Genomic DNA, 19,474 nt, shown 5'->3' with positions numbered 1-19,474 from the left:
TCTGTTAAAATTCCAAGCTCTTTGCATTTGGGGAAACAGGCTCAGGTGTGAAGAAGCAGGCGACCTTTTGATTTTCATCACTGATTAACAACAGTTTTATTTTGTTTATTTTATTCTATTTATTCCCTGTCCTTTCCCATTCTGAGATGGGCTCAGGGCGGCTTCCAACATTACATAATACAATATACGTTAAAAGCATAAATTAAAATACAGTGTGCAGCCCATACAATACAGATTAAAATGGCCCTCCAATTTACACCTAGCTAACCACAATAAAGTTGTCATATGGTGAGGAAGCCTATCATAGGTTGTAGGCAGAGGGCCCAAAGTAGATGGAACGAGGGAGATGGTGAATGGAGGGGAGGCCAGTTTATTGATGGAACTGTTGCTGCCTCAACAGTATGCCTGGCAGAACACCTCTGTCTTACAGGCCTTGCGGAATTAAGTCCTGCAGGGCCTGGGTCTCAAAGAGTTCCGCCAGACTGTGGCCAGAGCTGAAAAGGCCCTGGCCCTGGTTTAGGACAGCCGGATAGTCCAGGGGCCATTCGGCATAAGGCTGGGTTTTGTGACACATACAACCATCCATATAGCTCTCCTGAGCTGAGAGTAGGCAAAACAAGACCTGATGCCTGTAGTCATCACTCCTGAAGGGCCACGTCTCCCTGTATGAACCCGTGCAGTAGTGCTGGTCATCACAATAGTGGCTTTTCTCCTTCCCTTCTTGTATGGTCAGCCACAGTTTAATTGCAGGCATTTTCAGTTAGTTGCCCCCATTTTATGGAAGTGCCTCCCTGAACACATGAGGGAGGTTTCCTCCCTGATGGCTTTTTGAGAAAGGCTGAAGAAGAGGTTTGGGGCCTTGTAGAAAGATAGCGCTGAGGCTTTTTAGAATGCCTCCCCTTCGTGATGTCTGTGAGTGGCATCTGGTATAACCTATTTTTTTATATATATATAAAAAATGTGACAGCCAGATAGATTTCCCCTGAATATGGAAGATCCATTTAAGCAGTCTGATTTAATAAGTTTGTAATGACTTTGTTAACAAAGACTACAGTCCACAATAGCCATGCAGATAAGCTTTGGATTCCACATGTTAACAGATCATTTCAGGATACAATGGTTCCATATTAACATACCACACCCTCATTAGCACATTATCTTGATACTTACAGGACAATGATTAGCCATTACCTTTGATACTTTTTGCAGGACAATGACTCAGCTCAAACCCAACCCCTTTCTGACTATATATTACTCTTCCTACACACTTGACACTGAGAGACACTGTCCTTCAGTGTTACTCCTCTGAAGATGCCTGCCACAGCTGCTGGCGAAACGTCAGGAAAGAAAATACCAAGACCACGGTCACACAGCCCGGATAACCTACAAGAACCTATATCATATATCCATTGAATATATAATCTAATATTGCTATTCCAATTATTTTTCCCATTTTTTTATTTTTTTCAAATAAGCTCAAATATACCACAGCTCCTCTTTACTTAGTTATAGTTTGAATTTCACATAATCAAAGTAAGATGCCCAGTTCTTCTGAAATTCTTTCATTGATCTTCCTTTCACCAAATTAGATAGTTTTGCCATGACTTTGTATTCTGCATCTGGTATAACCTTTGATTGTATTTTTATTGTTCTGTTGTGTTGGTCCTGCATTGTCTCCCAACCTTGGGGCCAGATTTCTGGGAGGAAGATGGTCCTATAAATAAATAACCCATTATCTTGCTAAGTCTTCATTGTGCATCGTTGGCCTCAACACGTGTCCCGTGTTAGCCTGTTCCTCCTATGTTTTACTCCCCTGCAGATCTGGGTGCTGGCAGCGTCAGCGCAGGGCTGCAATCGCTTGATCATTCTGGCAAACTGGAAGAAGAGTTTGACATGTTTGCCCTGACCCGTGGCAGCTCCTTGGCCGAGCAACGCAAAGAGTGAGTGGCAGCACCCGCTATGGGCAACGTTGCAGAATGGCTTAAGAGCAGCCGCGCAGATGTTGCTGTTAACTTACATCGGTCTCAGCGTTCAGCTTTGGTCGGTGCAAAACGCAATGTATTTTTTGTGCAGAATTTTTGAACCCGCTGTTTCAAAGCACTGGGACCTGGCCCTGCTGAAGAGAAAGCTGTGGCTCTCGCTCTCCCAGGGTATTGTCCGTGTGGCTAAGCGAGTTGCTAAGTCGTACATTCTAGCGCTTCACAAACAGTGAAAAGGGAAGAAACCATGAAAATGAAATTAGGGGTTACTCTAGGATAGAGAACCGAGCTCCATGGCACAGAGTAGTAAGCTGCAGTACTGCAGTCAAAAGCCCTGCCCACAACCTGAGTTCGATCCCAACGGAAGTCGGTTTCAGGTAGCCGGCTCGAGGTTGACTCAGCCTTCCATCCTTCTGAGGTCGGTAAAATGAGGATCCAGCTTGCTGCTGGGGGTAAAGTGTAGACGACGGGGAAGGCAATGGCAAACCACCCTGTAAACAGTCTGCCTAGGAAACGTCAGGATGTGATGTCACCCCATGGGTCAGTAATGACCCAGTGCTTGCACAGGGGACTACCTTTACCTTACCTAGGATTGAGAATAAAGGATCAATCCTAAGCAAGGCTGTTAGACTTCTGACTATATTCAGTGGGGCTTCTTCCCAGGAAAATATCCTTTGGGTTGCAGCCTAAGCTTAATAAGGTATACCAAATTGACTCAAGCAGCCAGCTGCCTCCCACACTGCAGCTGAAGCATGGGTTCCAGCTCCAGGACACGTGGGAGAAAGCAGGGTTTCCCTTCCCAAGGCATTTCTGTTCCTTTTTTTAAAATGTTGCTTAATAAAAACGAATCAGAAAAGATTGCTTTAAAGCAAAGAACAGTAAAACAGAAACATTCTGATACAGGCAGAAAAAGAGAGGACAAATGTCTGCAGACAGTAAAAACCACCGGCTGCTACAAAAACAACTATTCCCACCTCTTTTGAAATGTGCTTCTTTCTTTTACAGTGCATTACTCTTCTTTATGTTCCTGATTGTGTTGGCTGTGCCTGCTCATGTTCTGTTTGTGCGTGTGTGTGTGGGGGGGGACATTTTGTGCCCACGTAGTCACAGGTGTTTTCACCAGCATCCATTGACCTTTCGCTCAGTAAGCTCCTACGGTAACGGCTGTGGGATCTTTATCTCTGTAATAATCTTTAAACTCCAAGTCTGAGTCATCTTTCAGGTTGTTGCTCTGAATTTCAAGAGGAGACGATGTGTATTGTTAAAGGCAAAGAGTCCCTGATCAGTTTTGTGCTTTATCTCCATGGAGCTAATGAGGGCAGATGTAAGCCTTCTTTAGCACTCACTAGATCCACCGCTCCTTTTTCATCCTTGGCCCAGCCTCGCTCCCCAATGGCCTCTGGGAGTTGTGGCCGTAGTGAAATGCATCATTTATTTTTAATAGCTCAGGCCAAATGAAGAGCAGAGTTGTGCTGCAGAATGCTGGGTAGCTTAGATGGGTAACCCTACCACCAATCCAAGATTAATGCTTCAGTTAAAGTCTCACAATGCATCATGTTTAAATTACAGAGAGGCAGACTGCCCTGGAAACATCTAAAGTTTTTGCAGTGAGTCCTTCCTCCCAGTTTTTTTGGGGGGCAGGCAGAAAAAAAACCCTGCACATATCTGAACGAGCTGTCATGCGTGTGCAGACCTAATTTTATTTTCATCTAGGAAGGAATTTTCCTACAAGGAGGGGGTGTTTATGTTCCCCTGCATCATGTGGCATTACTTACACCTTAAGTCATTCACCTTTCTTGCTCCCGCTGTCCTGGGACAGGGAGATCGGTGTTGTGCGGGGGCCGGTTGAAGTAACCCAGCTAAGAAGTCCCAGGTTCAAATTTCTTGGCCCCAGCTCCTCTCTGCAATAGGGAGAGAACACTATTGACCTACTTTACAAGATGGTGATGGGTATGGATTACCGAGATGGGAATTATGGGAAGCGCCTTGAGTGCTCCAAATAACACTACGTGTTAATGTCAGGCACCGTGAATCTGTGTAGGACTGGTATGCTGGAGGATCTTGTCTTGCAGTTGTATTTGGTTAACCCCTCCCAGCCCTGTGAGTCCAAAATATGCCTCTGTGTTTCTGAGAAGCCTCAGCCTGCAGTAAGTTGTGGAGTGACCTCTGCTGATGCTAGAAACAGATGTTTGTTGTGGGCGTGGGCAGCTGTGTTTGCGACACGCCTGCTCAGCACTTAGCAAGCTAGGCTTGACGCCAGCGTGCTTCTAGAGTCGACTGGCACCATGCTCGCTGCTGCTGCTGCCGGAGGGCTTGTAACGTTTGACTTGGAAACTGCCTTCCCCAAAAGAGCCTGGCTGATTCACTAACAGAAAGGCAACGCACCAAGCGGAAAAGCAGAGATGCCGCACCAAGCGGAAAAGCAGAGATGCTGCCCATAGCAGGCCACGCTCTCGACGAGCTCTTTGCCGAGGGTCGTGGATGGAATGAAGGTGGAGAAGGAGCCAGAAGCAGCTGATCTTGTGCTGAAACCCAACCTCTAAGAGTGCAGCATGGGCACTCCCTCTCACTCTGGGTAGCTGCAGAGGAACTGAGAAGCATACCTTCTCCAGCACAACCTGATTCTCCTCCGACAGAGGCATGCACGATCTGACTGTTTAAAGTGGCATGTGTTGTTGAGTCTTCATTCTCCAACGGGAATATCTGCCTGCAGCTCTCTGGCCATCAAGACAACTTGGGACAGTCTGTGCTAGAAGGCCCAGCACACTCCTACGCCTTCTCTCTCTTTTTTGCTTCAATCTTTTTTGGCACTACTGCCGGACTTTTGTGGGCAACCGCACTAGCTGGGCTTTGCTGCCTCCCAAGCGCTCCATGAGTACCTGCTTGCAGAATTTCTGGCAAAACCTCAAACCGTTCCTGCCCTTCTGCCTCATCAGTTGCATGGTGGTGGCCCTCTACTTCATCCTGGATGCCATTGTGCACAGCGGGCCTTTCACGGACAAACACTTCTTCGAGAAATTTGAGCAAAAGTGGCCCAGGCCCGGGGTCCGGAGCGGGAACGGTTCCCGTTGATCATGGGAGTGGCAGAGACTTGGAAAGGGGGGGCCATCCTTGGACAAGGTAACTCTGGCCTCCCGGTGTAAGAAATAAATCGGCATGGATCTAAGGATAAAGGCAAAGGAGAACGGTCTTGATTATTTTGGAGGGAAGCATTCTAAAGCAGAAAATGGACCCATTGGCTTCTGCTGGGGGGGGGGGAGAATAGCGCTATGTGGGAGATCTTCTTTGAGATTCTGTTTGAATGCAGAGGTATCGATGTCGCAGGGCATGCACTGATTGCCAAGAACAATTAACTCAACCCAAGCCCGCCTACGATATGTAAGGCTGCATGTACCAAAGTAGAAGTGTGAGAGGATGCAGAATTTGTCTTGGGATCGCATGCTTAGGTAGGGCAAAGGTGTACGTAGATTTCTGTACATGCTGCAGTTCTGCAGGAGCACAGAAGATGGTTGAATGTGGTGTCAGGTACAGATTTCAGCCTTTGTTGAATCTTGACTTGCCTATTTAAAGACGTGTGTCTAGGCCTTGTGGAGACAAATGCTTGAAAGTTTGCGGACGATGCTTGCAGAAATGTCAGAAGCCAGGGTGAGTGGCTTAGCCAGATTTCCCCTTGTTGAGCATAGGGCTCTGGTATCTTCCATAATTCCCCCTCTTAATGGTTAGAATACATTTTTAAAAATTCAGGACAAACTATGCAAAATAAGAAATGGCATACTTTACACAGGTTGTAGAAATCGTATTTTCTTGGTGCAGGATTTTACTCCCCTCCCCACACACACACACACACACACACACACGCAGCCCAGGGTAGATGATACATTTAGGCAATGAAGTCTGAGTTGAGCCTTTCATAACTTAGCTATGTAGCCCTTTCCTTAGGGTCAATGCAGATAAGCAGATCTGCTTGCCTCATGTTTATCTCACACCAAGACTCAGAGTTCAGTCCTTTTTTATGTTATGGGATGGAGAATTGGAGGCGAAGGGAAATGCCTTCCTAGTAATGGCTTAGTGTATGCCTGTGCTTGGATCTGAGCCCAGGAAAAAGGCCAACACTTGCTCTGACAGTCCCTGCTGGCAAAATTCATAATGAATTCCCCTCGTAATGGGCTCTCAGGTCTGCTCTAGGCGGTTTCCATCCATTCAGAACAGCTGTGTTTCTATGCTGAGATACAGCAAAAAGGTATTTTTGGGGGGTCAGAACAACACCATGTCGATGCCTTCCTCCCCTGTCGTCATGGGAGGGGGCTGCACCTCTTGGTTTTGCTGGGCTGTATACCGTGCACCCCTGCCATATACAATCTGTCTGGGGTGTTTTCTCTCTCTTTAATTTGGTTCTCTTGTTCAGGGTGAAGTATGAAGACCCTCTGGCAACCAAAGGACTAGCTGGAGCCCTGGATGCCAGGCAGCAGAATACAGGAGCGGTGAGTCAATACATGAGCCTTGATGAGTTCCATGTGGAGGTGTTGGTAGTTGTTCATTCAGATTCTCAACTCATTAACCACTAAATCACAGGGCTATAATGAGATGGCTTCTCTGTTCAATGACCATTCTCTATAGGCTACAGCCCTCTTAACTGAGGAGGAGGAGTCAGAAGATTATTTATTCCAGGCGTCAGGTGAAAACCTTATGTCCAAGCCCGAAGATCACTCATGTTTAGTTTTAAATAAATATCTTAAAAGATAATCTAATCATTCTTGAAATGAGGAAATGTGAAAGAATCCCTGATGCCAAATATACTTGAATATGGAAATGAAATCAGAAACAGAGATGTATACATATCATTCCTTATCCTCTCTAAAGATTAAAAGATAAAATACCGTTTCTGAGATTCTCGCCAAAGCGCTTTCAGAAAGGTTAGAAAGTCTTATGAAGCCCTCATCTGAGAGATTATGGGGTGTTTGGATAGCCTTAGCGCTGTCTTTCTATAAGGCCCCAAACCCCTTCAGCCTTTCTCAAAAAGCCATCAGGGAGGAAATCTCCCTCATGATGTAACGTCACCCCATGGGTCAGCAAAGATCCGCCAGCAAAGACTACCTTGACCTTCGTATATGTGTGTGTGTGTGTGTATGTAAAGTGCCGTCAAGTCGCAGCCGACTTATGGCAACCCCTTTTGGGGTTTTCATGGCAAGAGACTAACAGGTGGTTTGCCAGTGCCTTCCTCTGCACAGCAACCCTGGTATTCCTTGGTGGTCCCCCATCCAAATACTAACCAGGGCTGACCCTGCTTAGCTTCTGAGATCTGATGAGATCAGGCTAGCCTGGGCCATCCAGGTCAGGGCTGACCTCTATATAGTTCTGTATAAATCTTGAGGTCAGGCCCTGGCAGTTCAACGTTAAAGTGGATAACTTAGAGCCATGTGGGTAGGTGCTGCCTATCTCTGAATGCTAATGTCTGAAGGGATTGCTCCCTAAGAAACCACCTACTAAAATAATTAGTGAGGTGAGACTCTAGTTGTGCTCACATGAATGTTAACTCTGCAGGCTGAAAACCCTGACTCTCTAAGCATATCGTCATCTTGAGGTTGGGTGCTACATTCTGATGTCATAGTCTTCACCCCAACCATGCTCCCTTTCAGGGTCTGGGTTGGAAAGCCAGCAGGCCATTCTTCTGCTGCCCAGAGTCCCATTCCACAGAAGGAAAAAGAATGAGTTACACATTTCCTTTCTAGCTCCAGAGGGAATACACCCCTGGTCTTGGTTCAGTTCGGGGTTCTCCCTTACCCCGTTAGTCTCTCCAAGAAATGAATGAAGAAAGAATTTTATCAACCCATCGGTCATCTTTTATTCATAGAAGAAGGTGCTGGTCTCCTTGCTGACCCTGTGGATGTTACATTCTGGAGGGTGTCTGTGTTTCTTACCACTCCTTCCTTTTCTAGCACCTTTTCAAAGTAAACTCTCTTTTAACTAGCTGGAGCCAGAAGCCCCTATCTCAGATTGGATGATGCAGCAAGGAATGGTGAGAACGTGTGAGGCTGCTGGGCGGGGGGCACAACAAAATAGATTTCAGACACTGCTAAGCAAGGGTGTGGTGCTCAATGAAGAGTGTATGGGGATACACCAGGCAATGGAAGCTGGAGAATCCCTTCCAGTAAATCCACGTGCTGGAATGGAAGAAAACATGATAGAAAAAATTGAGCTGAGAGCACCTAAATCCTTTATTCTCTGAATCCTGTTGGCATTAGAAACTATGATCTCTGGATCCAGTAGTACATACCCTTGATGTTTCATCCAGCACATGGCCTATTCTTTCGTTTGCACCAGCGTTGCATCCAGGAAGAGGGCCAGCGTGGCGTAGTGGTTAAGAGCGGTGGACTCTTATCTGGAGAACCAGCCTCGATTCCCCACTCCTCCACATGGAGCCAGCTGGGTGACCTTGGGCCAGAACTCTCTCAGCCACACCTACCTCACAAGGTGTCTGTTGTGGAGGGGGGAGGAGGTGATTGTAAGCCACTTTGAGACTCCTTAAAGGTGGAGAAAGGCGGGGTATAAAAACCAACTGATCTTCTTTTTCTTGTGTCAGCATTGTACAGACTCCATCAGTGATTCTTTGCTGACCTGTCCCTTCGCACTATAGATTATTTTTTCAAATAACACAGATCTTCCCTCGCTGAGTCAAAAACCATCCATGAGGTGAGAAGTGTCAGCAGTGGCCAGCTGTTATGCTCCCAAGTCGCAGGAGGAAATTAATACTCCCAAAATGGCCAACAGTTTCCTAGATGTCTTCTACACCACCACCCCAGTAATAAGCTCCTTTCCATGATTCCCCCACCCTAGCTGATTCTTTCTCTTGTTTGAACCGGGCTACTACCTGTAATACAGCAATGCCTTTTGTGTCGCCGTTCTGCACAGGCAGCAGCCCCTTTCACTCAGACGCCACGCGTACGCAGAGTCCTTTCGCACACCAGCCTCATCTTTTAAAAAAGGCCTGTTATGCCAACTCAGGGAAAGCACAGGCAAGCAGCTTGGACGGGATCCAGATGTTGGTTATTTTGATTCGGAGATTCTAAGTTCACTGTATACGACAGAACCAGTCAGGGAAAATCTCCACAAGATTAGAAATCCTTCCTGCGATTCCTTGTTCAAGGTATCCCCATACACTTTTCCAGCTTCTTGGGTATATCCTGGCTTTCTGTTTATGAAAACTTCATTTGAGGACAAAGATACTCTTGCCGGCATCTTCTTATTTCTCTCTTTGCCAATCCCTTCCCTTCTTAGTCTGATGGGCACAGGGGAGCTTTACTTCAGCAGAGGGAACAGAGCGTGGCAAAGATAGCTCAGATGTTGCATTATTAACTTGGATGAGATGGATTATCTTGCTTTGGTTTTACTCCTCCATGGATTTGGAAACCAAAGGTTGGTAAACTCTAGTGCTTTTTATCTCTATTTCGGACAACTTATGGGAGTGCTAGCTGTCCCTCATCCTTTGCTGCTCCAAGCTTATTTTGATAATTTTGCATTGCACATTTGAGTCTGAGGATCTGAGCTGATCCATGGTTCCTTCAGCATTCTTTCTGCACTGATCAGTTCCCTTGTGAAAGAGAAAGACCCTCACTGTTTTAAAAAAACACCCAGTTCTGGCTATGGGAGTAAAGGTCCGCTATCTCTACCTCCAGCACTTTTTCCTTACCTTGAATTGGCAGTGGGGCCAGTTTTGTGGGACTATGAGCCTTTCTCCTTGTCATGTCTGCTTCTTCCTGATTTCCTGGAATGCCACTGTGATTCCAAATAATCTTTTGTTGGGAGTGGAGACAAAAAAAATTTATGTTACATTCCCCTGTTACACTCAGTAGAATGTGCATAGCTGTTGACCTGAAAAGCCAGCCTGTCTATGCAGCCATGGCCTTGATTTCATTGTTCTTAAAAACAGGCTTTCCTGGATCATCTAGGGCATCATTTTTTCTCCAACAGTAGCCAACCAGCTGCCTCTGGAACTTCAAAAGTAGGGTGTGAAGGGTGAGGCTTATCCTTGGCCATTGCTTCCCCAGCATAGATCTGTTTTTCTTGACTCTGGCTGAGCTTGAAGGAGGCATGCTGGAATGCCTAAGATTCAGTTGTGTAATAAGAGAACCCCCAAAACCATTCACCTTCATTGACAACCGTCCAAGGCTAACAGCTATGCAAAGGTGACCATGTCTAGCAATCCTGGACTTCACACCAGTCCTTTCACCAGTTGGGAGGATGAATGAATTAAGTGTGAATATGAAAGGCTTTGCTGCATAAGTGCTGACTTGTGCGCACACACTGTGAATCTCTCCCAGAGTGAAAGCTGCCCTTTAAGGGCTTGAGGGGCTGGATAGAATAAAGGTGCCTTAGGGCATGGGTATGCCAGATCCCAATTGACACTTTTCGTTGTATGTCTACATGAATAGCTTGTAGAGAAAACATAAAACGGCATTGACATTGGTAAGTAGAGTTTTTTTCCACAGCAAAACATTTTGGTCATAGGAGTGGATGTTCAAAATGTAAAATGAAGAGAGAGAATTTCACAGCATCTAAAACTCCTGATATTCATCTTCATGGAGGAAAGCTTGAAAATAGGATGCTGTGTCCTAAACTGGCCAGTATTTATATCTATCTGAAAATCTTTCCGATTTATCGCTGTTGCATGATGTTTTTCAAACTTCCATGTTCATTGGATTACATACTCTGTGATTAGGAAGCTTCCCACAGGGCCAACAATCTCATGGTTGTATGGATACACTTTTCCCACTCTACAGCCACAGAAATACGTTGCATAAATACACTTCTCCTTCCACCACTGCTGTAAATGTTTGTTGCTAAAAATCCACTTAATAATATAACATGGGAGCACGCACTCCATTTCCCATACAGCCATTGGAGCCAAACCATGTATCATCTCTGAGAATCACTTTGGAAGCTGGGAGTTAATGATACAGAACCTGGGACTTTTTTTTCTGTGACTTTAGAGTGAATCTGTCAGTGTGGAGTGAAACTGACAAACATTTAACTGCTCAAATGATCGGTTCTTGTAGGTTATCCGGGTTGTGTGACCGTGGTCTTGGTATTTTCTTTCCTGACGTTTCACCCACAGCTGTGGCAAGCATCTTCAGAGGAGTAACACTGAAGGACAGTGTCTCTCAGTGTCAAGTGTGTAGGAAGAGCAATATATAGTCAGAAGGGGGTTGGGTTGCTCAAATGATATTGGTCGAGCTTAAGAGAAACGAGTCTGCACCTTAATATGCCTTGTTCTTCCTTCCCGCCCCCGCCCCCCACTTGCCAGATTCCCGTCCCCCAAGCCTCCCTCATGGAAGATATTGAGCAGTGGCTCGGCGCTGATGCGGTAAGTAAGAGAACCAAAGCATTCACTCATTACTTAGGGTAAACTCTGAACTTTTGCACCAAGTTGATGGGGAGTGTTAATTGATACTGTAATGGCACAAAGCCAGCCTTCAGGCGTTCTTGTTTGAATATCCAGTGGTACCATTCTCCCTTCCCACTGGGCTACTGTAAACGTTCACTACTTGTGGTGTGTGAGGCTAAGGGCTGATTTCCACCTCAACATTACCTGTGATAGATTATTACATTTTTTTTCCACCCAGGGTTACATCATTGCAGACCTCAGTTATGGTTATTTTGCTCTGGGCAAAATGGGAGCTAACGCTGCATATGAAAGCTGCCCACTGTAGACAACACGGCTGTACAAATCAGCTTCATCATGTATTAGCTACAACAATAAACCACTGGGCTTGCTTTAAGCCACTGCCCTGGAGAATTCCCTCTGTCTCTTTTGATATGGATGCAGAATGAAAGCCTGTGGGAACTCTTGATAGCTTGAGAAGGTCAGGTTTTGGTAGCCATGTCCCAATACATTACCTCTCTGCAAAAAACAAATCAGTGGGTTACAGATCAAATCAAGCCTGAACTGACCCTAGAAGCTAAATTGACTAAACTGAGGCTGTCGTATTTTGGTCACATTATGAGAAGGCAAGAGTCACTGGGAAAGACAATCATGCCAGGAAAAGTTGAAGGCAGCAGGAAAAGAGGAAGACCCAACAAGAGATGGATTGACTCTATAAAGGAAGCCATGGCCCTCAATTTGCAAGAGCTGGGCAAGGCTATTAAGGATAGGATGATTTGGAGGACATTGATTCATAGGGTCACCATGAGTCGGAAGCGACTTGACGGCACTTAACACACACACACAATGCTGCTTGCTCTTCATGACAGGGGAGATGTAAAGTGAGGCAGGGAAATACACACCCTCTCCATTGCCTGGGTGCCACAATCTCTATCTTGACGAGTACAGAATCCCCTGCTCATTTGATATGCTTCATAAGTTTTGATTTTATCTTTCTTTGTTTCTGTGTTGCCGCTCGTTCTCTCCTCTCTGGAAAACAAGGCTGAGGATCCGAAAGGCGTCACCAGCGAAGGTGAGCTGCTATCTACTACCCTGCCCAGGCTTCTGCTAATGTTTGCAGGCATGTGTTGCCTCTGCCTACTTCTGCATTGTCTGCATGCATTAGAAAAGATACGTATAAATGAGTAACACATTCCACTGCCCCCTCCCCCCAGTGTACCAGTGAATTTCAGAGCTCCATTAATAGGGCTTTTGGATTACAGGACTGTTGGGATACATTGCTCCCATGCCTGTATAAGCTGGAAAGCCCCATGCAAACGGGGAGGGGCTGTGGCTCAGTGGTAGAGCATCGGCTTGGTTTGCAGAAGGTCCCAGGTTCAATCCCCAGCATCTCCAGTTAAATGGACTAGGCAAGTAGGTGATGTGAAAGACCTCTGCCTGAGACCCTGGAGAGTCACTGCTGGTCTGAGTAGACAATACTGACTTTGATGGACCAAGGGTCTGATTCAGCATAAGGCAACTTCATGTGTTCAATGGCAGGAAGCTTGGGGGAAGGGCCGTAGCTCAGTGGTAGAGCATCCGCTTGGCATGCAGAAGGTCCCAGGTTCAATCCATCATCTCCAGTTAAAGGGACTAGGCAAGTAGGTGATGTGAAAGACCTCTGCCTGAGACCCTGGAGAGCTGCTGCCAGTCTGTGTAGACAATACTGACTTTGATGGACCAAGGGTCTGATTCAGGATAAGGCAGCTTCATGTGTTCACGTGAGTTACATGGGTACTTGACTCAACCCTCAGACTCTTCCTGCTCTCGTGAGGTTCTTCATCTCTGTTAAAACTCTCCCTGGTGGCCTTTCTTTCCAGAGTTTGACAAGTTCCTGGAAGAGCGAGCAAAGGTGGCTGACCAGCTGCCCCTGCTTCCCAGTCCCCCGGCTGGGGTTCCTTCCCCTCCAACCAGCTCCGGCCCTCACCGGAAGAAAGAGAAGGAAGACGACACGATGTTCGCTTTATAGCCGTCCTACAGACTGGTGTGCTGTGGCTGCAAGAGGACCTGTGTGCTGCACTGCTCTCCTCCTCCACGGGGGGGGAGGGGGGCAAGAGAGGAGTGGGTAGGGGCAGGGGCCCCTCCCTCTCTCCTTTCCTCCTGCCTCCCTTACTAGGCTGCTTTGGGGTTAGGTGAATCATTGCTGCATCTGGGGGACATGAGAGAGAGAGAGAGAGAGAGATAAAAGGAAGTGGTGGGAAGAGTTTGCAAATATGCCAAATGCCTTGTCAAGAGGACCTGGGTGGATTTGGGATTTCTCCTGTGTGGCTGAAGTCGTTTTCTTCTCCCTCAGTTTCCCCCTTCTTCTTTCTTTTCCCAGTGAAGTGACTGTAAAAGCAATGGTTGTTTCCTGTCAGTCCCGCAAGCAGCTGCATCTAGTTATGAAACTGAGCACCGCCCCTTTTACCTGCTCTCTGCACCCTCTGTACTTTTCTCCTCCCGTGGCTGAATAGGAATCATGGACACTGTTTACAATGACGAGGGAGCTGTTTTAAGTAGGGCAACGATGCCGGCAGGTTTTGCTACGTCCCTTCCCTCTTGTGCAAGAACCTCGTGAGTGCATCTGCTGGCATTGAGCATCCTAACAAAATCTAAAGCATTGAGCATCCTGCCTGCAGGTCATACAAGTTTACCATGGGTAGCACAGTTGTCATTCTCATGGCAGGGGAGGCATCAGTGGTACAAGAACCTTCCTAGACCTGTCTTTGATGTTAGATCCATCTATGAGGCAGACTCTCATTTGAAATGACCTCATAAGACCCATTGATCATGGCCTCTCTTCCTTCTCTACTGCCATCCTCTAACGCTTCCCTCTATAGCCCATCCCTCTTCAAACAGAGGGTTGAATTTTTTTTTTTAGAACACTATAAGGAAACAGCATTCACTGTGTTAAATGTTAGGAGGTGAGCAGCTTGTTGGGGGTGAAGTGCTGAATATTCCATGTACTTTTGGGAGACTTGTCTTTTATATTACATATTAAATAAAACACCTATGGACCTCACTAGAGAATTTGTGGTTTCTGTGCAGTCTAACATGGTGAGGTTAGGAAGAAGAGAAGACAGCTGCCCGCTGGGAGAGAGGGGCTTCTAGGAGTGAACCACATCAAGGGGGCTTCCTCCCGAAGTGGGTTCCAGTTTTGGAGGGAGGGAGGGAAGAACGCAAGACCTCTACTGCTGAGAACAGATCTGTGTTGAATCAACTGCTGCTGTCCTTACACTGTACCCACCAAATCCAAACTGCACGCTGAGGAAATAAAAAGGTATATGTTAAAATCAAGTTGAGCCGTGTAAGAAGATGTGCATAAATCACTTAATTTGTGCAATTACTCTGATTTCAAAAATGCTAGATTTGTCTTTTTTCTTCACCTGTGCCAGGTGGGGAAATATAAGACAGTAGGATAGCAAGGATAGCAATCATGGACACTGTTTACAATGACGAGATGTTTTGAGTAGGGCAATGATGCCTGCAGGTTTCTGCTACATCCCTTCACTCTTGCTGGGGGAGGGCCGTAGCTCAGTGGTAGAGCATCTGCTTGGCATGCAGAAGGTCCCAGTTTCAATCCCTGGCACCTCCAGTTAAAGGGACTAGGCCAGTAGGTGAAGGGAAAGACCTCCATCTGAGACCCTGGAGAGCCGCTGCCGGTCTGAGTAGACAATTATTAAATCAATACCTAATATAAAATTAATACAAAGTATAGATAAGGGATTAGATCAAAGAATATCCTTTAAATGATCCCATTGAAAATTGATTTTCACAGTAAATTCTCCAAGCCTCCCATTCCCCCCAAAATTGTACATTATCACTCTGGTTTATCAAAGCTGTAAGCTTCGCCATCTCAGTCAATTCCAGCATCTTTTTTATCCAGTCTTTTTTGTCTGGTATCTCGACTGTCTTCCATTTAGCCGCATATATCAATCGTGCAGCCATGGTGGCATAAATCAAAAAGGTTTGATGGGTAAAAATGGTATCCGGTATCTTAATAGCATCATTTCAGGTGTTTTAGGAATATTTTGTTGTAAAATCAACCTTATTTCATTATGTATCATCTCCCAAAATTTCTTAGCTTTTTCACAAGTCCACCACATATGATGAAAAGATCCTATTTCTTTATTGCATTTCCAGCAGTTTGGTGACATTGAAGCAAATGATTTTGCTAGTTTCTTCGGTGTTAAATACCATTTATACATCATTTTGTATACATTTTCTCTTAGTAATTGCGAAGATATAAGTTTCAAATCTCTCGTCCAAAGCCTTTCCCATTTTTGTAACATTATAACATGACCCAACATTTGTGCCCAGCTAATCATGGTAGGTTTTATTCGTTCTTGTTCACAATAAAGTTCTAACAATAGTTTATACATCTTGGAAATAAGATGATCATTTGTATCCAGCAAAAGTTTCTGTAAAGTTGATTTAGTTTTAGAAAATCCTATTTTCACATCCTGTAAAAAAACCGAGTTTATTTGATGATACTGGAACCAAGATAATAAGTCTTTAACTTCTTCATATTCTTTTAGTGAACATTTTGTACCTTCCCACTTCAAAAGATCCTGATATGTTACAAATTGAGCTGGTCTTAATGGGCGTAATTTGTTGTGATGAAATCCATAATGGAGTTTTTGTTTCTAATAAATGTTTATATCTAATCCATATCCTATAAAGGGATGATTTAACCATATGTTGTTGAAATGATGCATGAGTTTTAACTTTATTATACCACAAGTAACCGTGCCAACCACTTCTATTCTCAAAACCCTCCAAGTCCAATAAACGTGTATTTTTTAAATCCATCCAGTCTTTTAGCCATACTAAAGCAGCCACCTCAGCATATAATTTAAAATTAGGAAGTGCAAGGCCTCCTCTCTCTTTTGAATCCACCAAGTATTTATATGCAATCCTTGGTTTTTTACCTTGCCAGATGAAGTTAAATAAATCTTTCTTCCAAGTATTAAAATACTTTACTTGGGATATTATAGGAAGATTCTGAAACAAAAATAATAGTCTTGGTAATACATTCATTTGTATTGTTGAAATGCGGCCAAGCAGGGACAGATTCTTATTAGTTCAAATCATCATATCCTACTTTATTTCTTCCCATAGTCTAAAGTAATTGTTAGTAATCAAGTCCGCATTTTTTACTACCTTTACCTTTATGATACCATCTGAGAGAGGAGCATTTAACAACTACTTGCACTCTCCAGCCAAACCAGCACTGCTTTAGAAAGTGATGCGATCTCCCCCATTATATCTGAAATTGTGTACTGAGTTAGGCTGTTAATCTGTCTAGCACAGTATAGCCTACTCTGGCTGACTGCCTCTCTAGGGTCTTGAGCAAAGGTGGGGCCTCTCAATACTTGCTGCCTGAGAGCCTTTAATTGGGGAATAATATTCTAACAGAGCGGTTCCTCAGTGGAACAGACTTCCTCAAGAGGTGGTAAGTACTCCTTCTCTGGAGGTTTTTAAGCAGAGGCTAGATTGCCATCTGTCAGCAATGCTGATTCTATGACCTTAGGCAGATCATGAGAGGGAAGGCGTCTTGGCCATCTTCTGGGCATGGATTAGGGGTCACTGGGGGTGTGTGGGGGGTAGTTGTGAATTTCCTGCATTGGACTAGATGACACTGGTGGTTCCTTCCAACTCTATGATTCTATGATTAAACAGGCGACCTGCCTGAAAAGCAGGTTCTGAACCTCTCATCCACAGCCATTCCCTTATGCGTATTACTGAAGCAGTAGGGAAAATAGGCACACGTGTGCTTTTTCACAAATAGGGTTACCAGTTTCTCGGTGCAGCCTGCCTGGAGTTCTCCTGGAATTACAGACTACAAAGATCAGTTCCCCTGGAGGGGAAAAAAGTAGTTTGAAAGATTGATTCCATGGTATCACATCCCTGCTAAGCATCCTTCCTAGGTATCACCCCCAAATCTCTAGAGCCAGCATGGTGTAGTGGTTAAGAGCAGTGGTTTGGAGCAGTGGACTCAAAATCTGGAGAACCAGGTTTGATTCCCCACTCCTTCACATGAGCGGCAGAGGCTAATCTGGTGAACTGGATTTGTTTCCCCACTCCTACACACAAAGCCAGCTGGGTGACCTTGGGTTAGTCACAGCTCTCTTAGAGCTCTCTCAGCCCCACCTATCTCACAGGAGGGGAGGGAAAGGGAAGGTGATTGTAAGCAGCTTGATTCTTCCTTAAGTGGTACAGAAAGTGGACATATAAAAAACAACTCTTCTTCTTCTAAGAATTTCCCAGGCTGGAGGTGGTAACCCTACTCACAACCCATCTCAGCCTGTAGCGGCTATGTACCCTGGAGGAGGAGGGAGGGAAATTGCTTGCAGAGAAAGCCTGGCATAAGGGGGCAGAAAGTAGGTGGGTAGGTTTATGAATTTATTGACTGGACCAGACCCTAGGTCTATTTCGTTCCAAATTCTGTTTCCTTCCCTTGTTGTTTTCCCCTAGCAGCTACATCAATCAAAGTTACGTGTCGCCAACAGGGCTGATTTTTCTGTGTGCCCCTCTGTTCCTACCTGAAGGTGTCTTTGGCCATTTCATCTGCGCTCTGGTAAGCAGGGCAATCGCGGGAGATTAGAGTGCATTGCCTAGGAACAAATTAAAAGGGAAGAGCCTGTGAAACGGCTAGAGTGTTGCTGCAGGCGTAGGGTTGATGGTATTAGCCTTATTTTTCCCCCAAACTACCCTAGTCTGGAATTGCTCAGCCCAGCAATACGTACAATAATTAAAAACCGTCAGGTTGAAAAGCTGGGAGGAATCCAGTTAGGCATCGGTAGTGATGTCACAAACACTAATCCGCAGCAGTAGTTCCCTGTGATACTCATATCACGTTCCAAGAAGCAATTACAAAAGCAGTGGATGCAAGTAGCTGGGTGTTAAATCACATTTCCCGGCATCAATTTTGCTGTCTGCTGGCTGGGAAAAGGCTACTGGAAGCATTACGTTACATTAAGAGAAAATGTCTGGACATGTGCAAGTATGCAGAACATCCCGACAAATCGGTAGAAGTGGCTCACTAGCAGAACTAAGGTTGCGATGCTTTGCACACCTCCTGAGGATTTGATGGGCTGCTGGACTTAATGGGACATTTTTGAGTAAACATGCCTAGCCCATCAAACAGCCTTTGCTGGCTTTGACTCTCCGTCCTGTGCTAGGGAGCAGACAGGTGCCTTCTCATTCATGATGCCCTTTCGCAGTAGTGCTGGAGCAACCTCTTCCTACTACCTGAACAGTACACCTGCAAAGCTGGGAGACCTTCCAGAGCTTGCATGGTGTTTACCCATTGCCTCCTTGGAGGATTAATTATAACCAAAGCCTTTGGTTAAAGGCGACAGCTTGTGCAATAAAGCTCTCTCAAAAAGCTTCTGAGCAAAGGCATTGTTTTCTTTACTGCATGATGGTAGTTAATACCAAGGGACTTCTCTGGAAGCTTGACAGAAGCCAAGAGGCTTGGCTTATTTACTGGTATGGTTGTCCACCATGAGGTGGGGCTTGGCGTTCTCCTAGAGTTACCACTGAGCTCCAGACTACAGATACCAATTACTCCATTGGAAATGGCAGATTCCGACGGTGTACTCTTATGAAACTTCATAGGGCTAGGCTGGGCAAGCACTAGGGTTGCCAGGACCCTCTTTGCAGCCAGCAGGAGGTTTTTGGGGTGGAGCCTGAGGAGGGCGTGGTTTGGGGAGGGGAGGGACTTCAATGCCATAGAGTCCAATTGCCAAAGCTGCCATTTTCTCTAGGTCAGTGGTTCCCAACCTTTTTTTGACCAGGGACCACTAGGACTTTTTTGTTCAGTGCAGAGACCCCAAGGTTCAAAATAAAAATTCAGAGAATTTGAAAATAAACTTTAATCATAACTGTTAGTTAAACATTAAACTTAGAATAATATTTGAATATATATTTTTATAATAGAGAACTTTTAATTGAAAATATTAATTTATTATGGGTTTATAACTTTGTTTCGCGGACCTTAATTTAGTTCTCGCGGACCCTTGGGGGTCCACGGACCCCCGGTTGGGAACCAGTGCTCTAGGTGAACTGATCTCTATCGGCTAGAGATCAGTTG

General features: G+C 45.3%; 1 protein-coding gene across 1 annotated transcript in view; it reads left to right on the top strand.

The window, feature by feature from the left end:
- The window catches only part of TOM1 (target of myb1 membrane trafficking protein), a 37,968-nt gene extending 24,504 nt beyond the window's left edge, over positions 1–13,464 (top strand). The window contains exons 11-15 of the mRNA XM_056846099.1: positions 1,820–1,940; positions 6,385–6,460; positions 11,281–11,340; positions 12,400–12,430; positions 13,218–13,464. Of these exons, the coding sequence (XP_056702077.1) occupies positions 1,820–1,940; positions 6,385–6,460; positions 11,281–11,340; positions 12,400–12,430; positions 13,218–13,366 (437 nt within the window). The 3' untranslated portion in view covers positions 13,367–13,464. The remainder of the gene's footprint in view (positions 1–1,819; positions 1,941–6,384; positions 6,461–11,280; positions 11,341–12,399; positions 12,431–13,217) is intronic.
- Positions 13,465–19,474: the final 6,010 nt, after the last annotated feature.

The sequence above is a fragment of the Euleptes europaea genome, chromosome 3, assembly GCF_029931775.1.
Source record: "Euleptes europaea isolate rEulEur1 chromosome 3, rEulEur1.hap1, whole genome shotgun sequence".
Taxonomy (NCBI): Eukaryota; Metazoa; Chordata; class Lepidosauria; order Squamata; family Sphaerodactylidae; genus Euleptes; species Euleptes europaea.
This window is presented reverse-complemented; position numbering and strand designations above follow the sequence as displayed.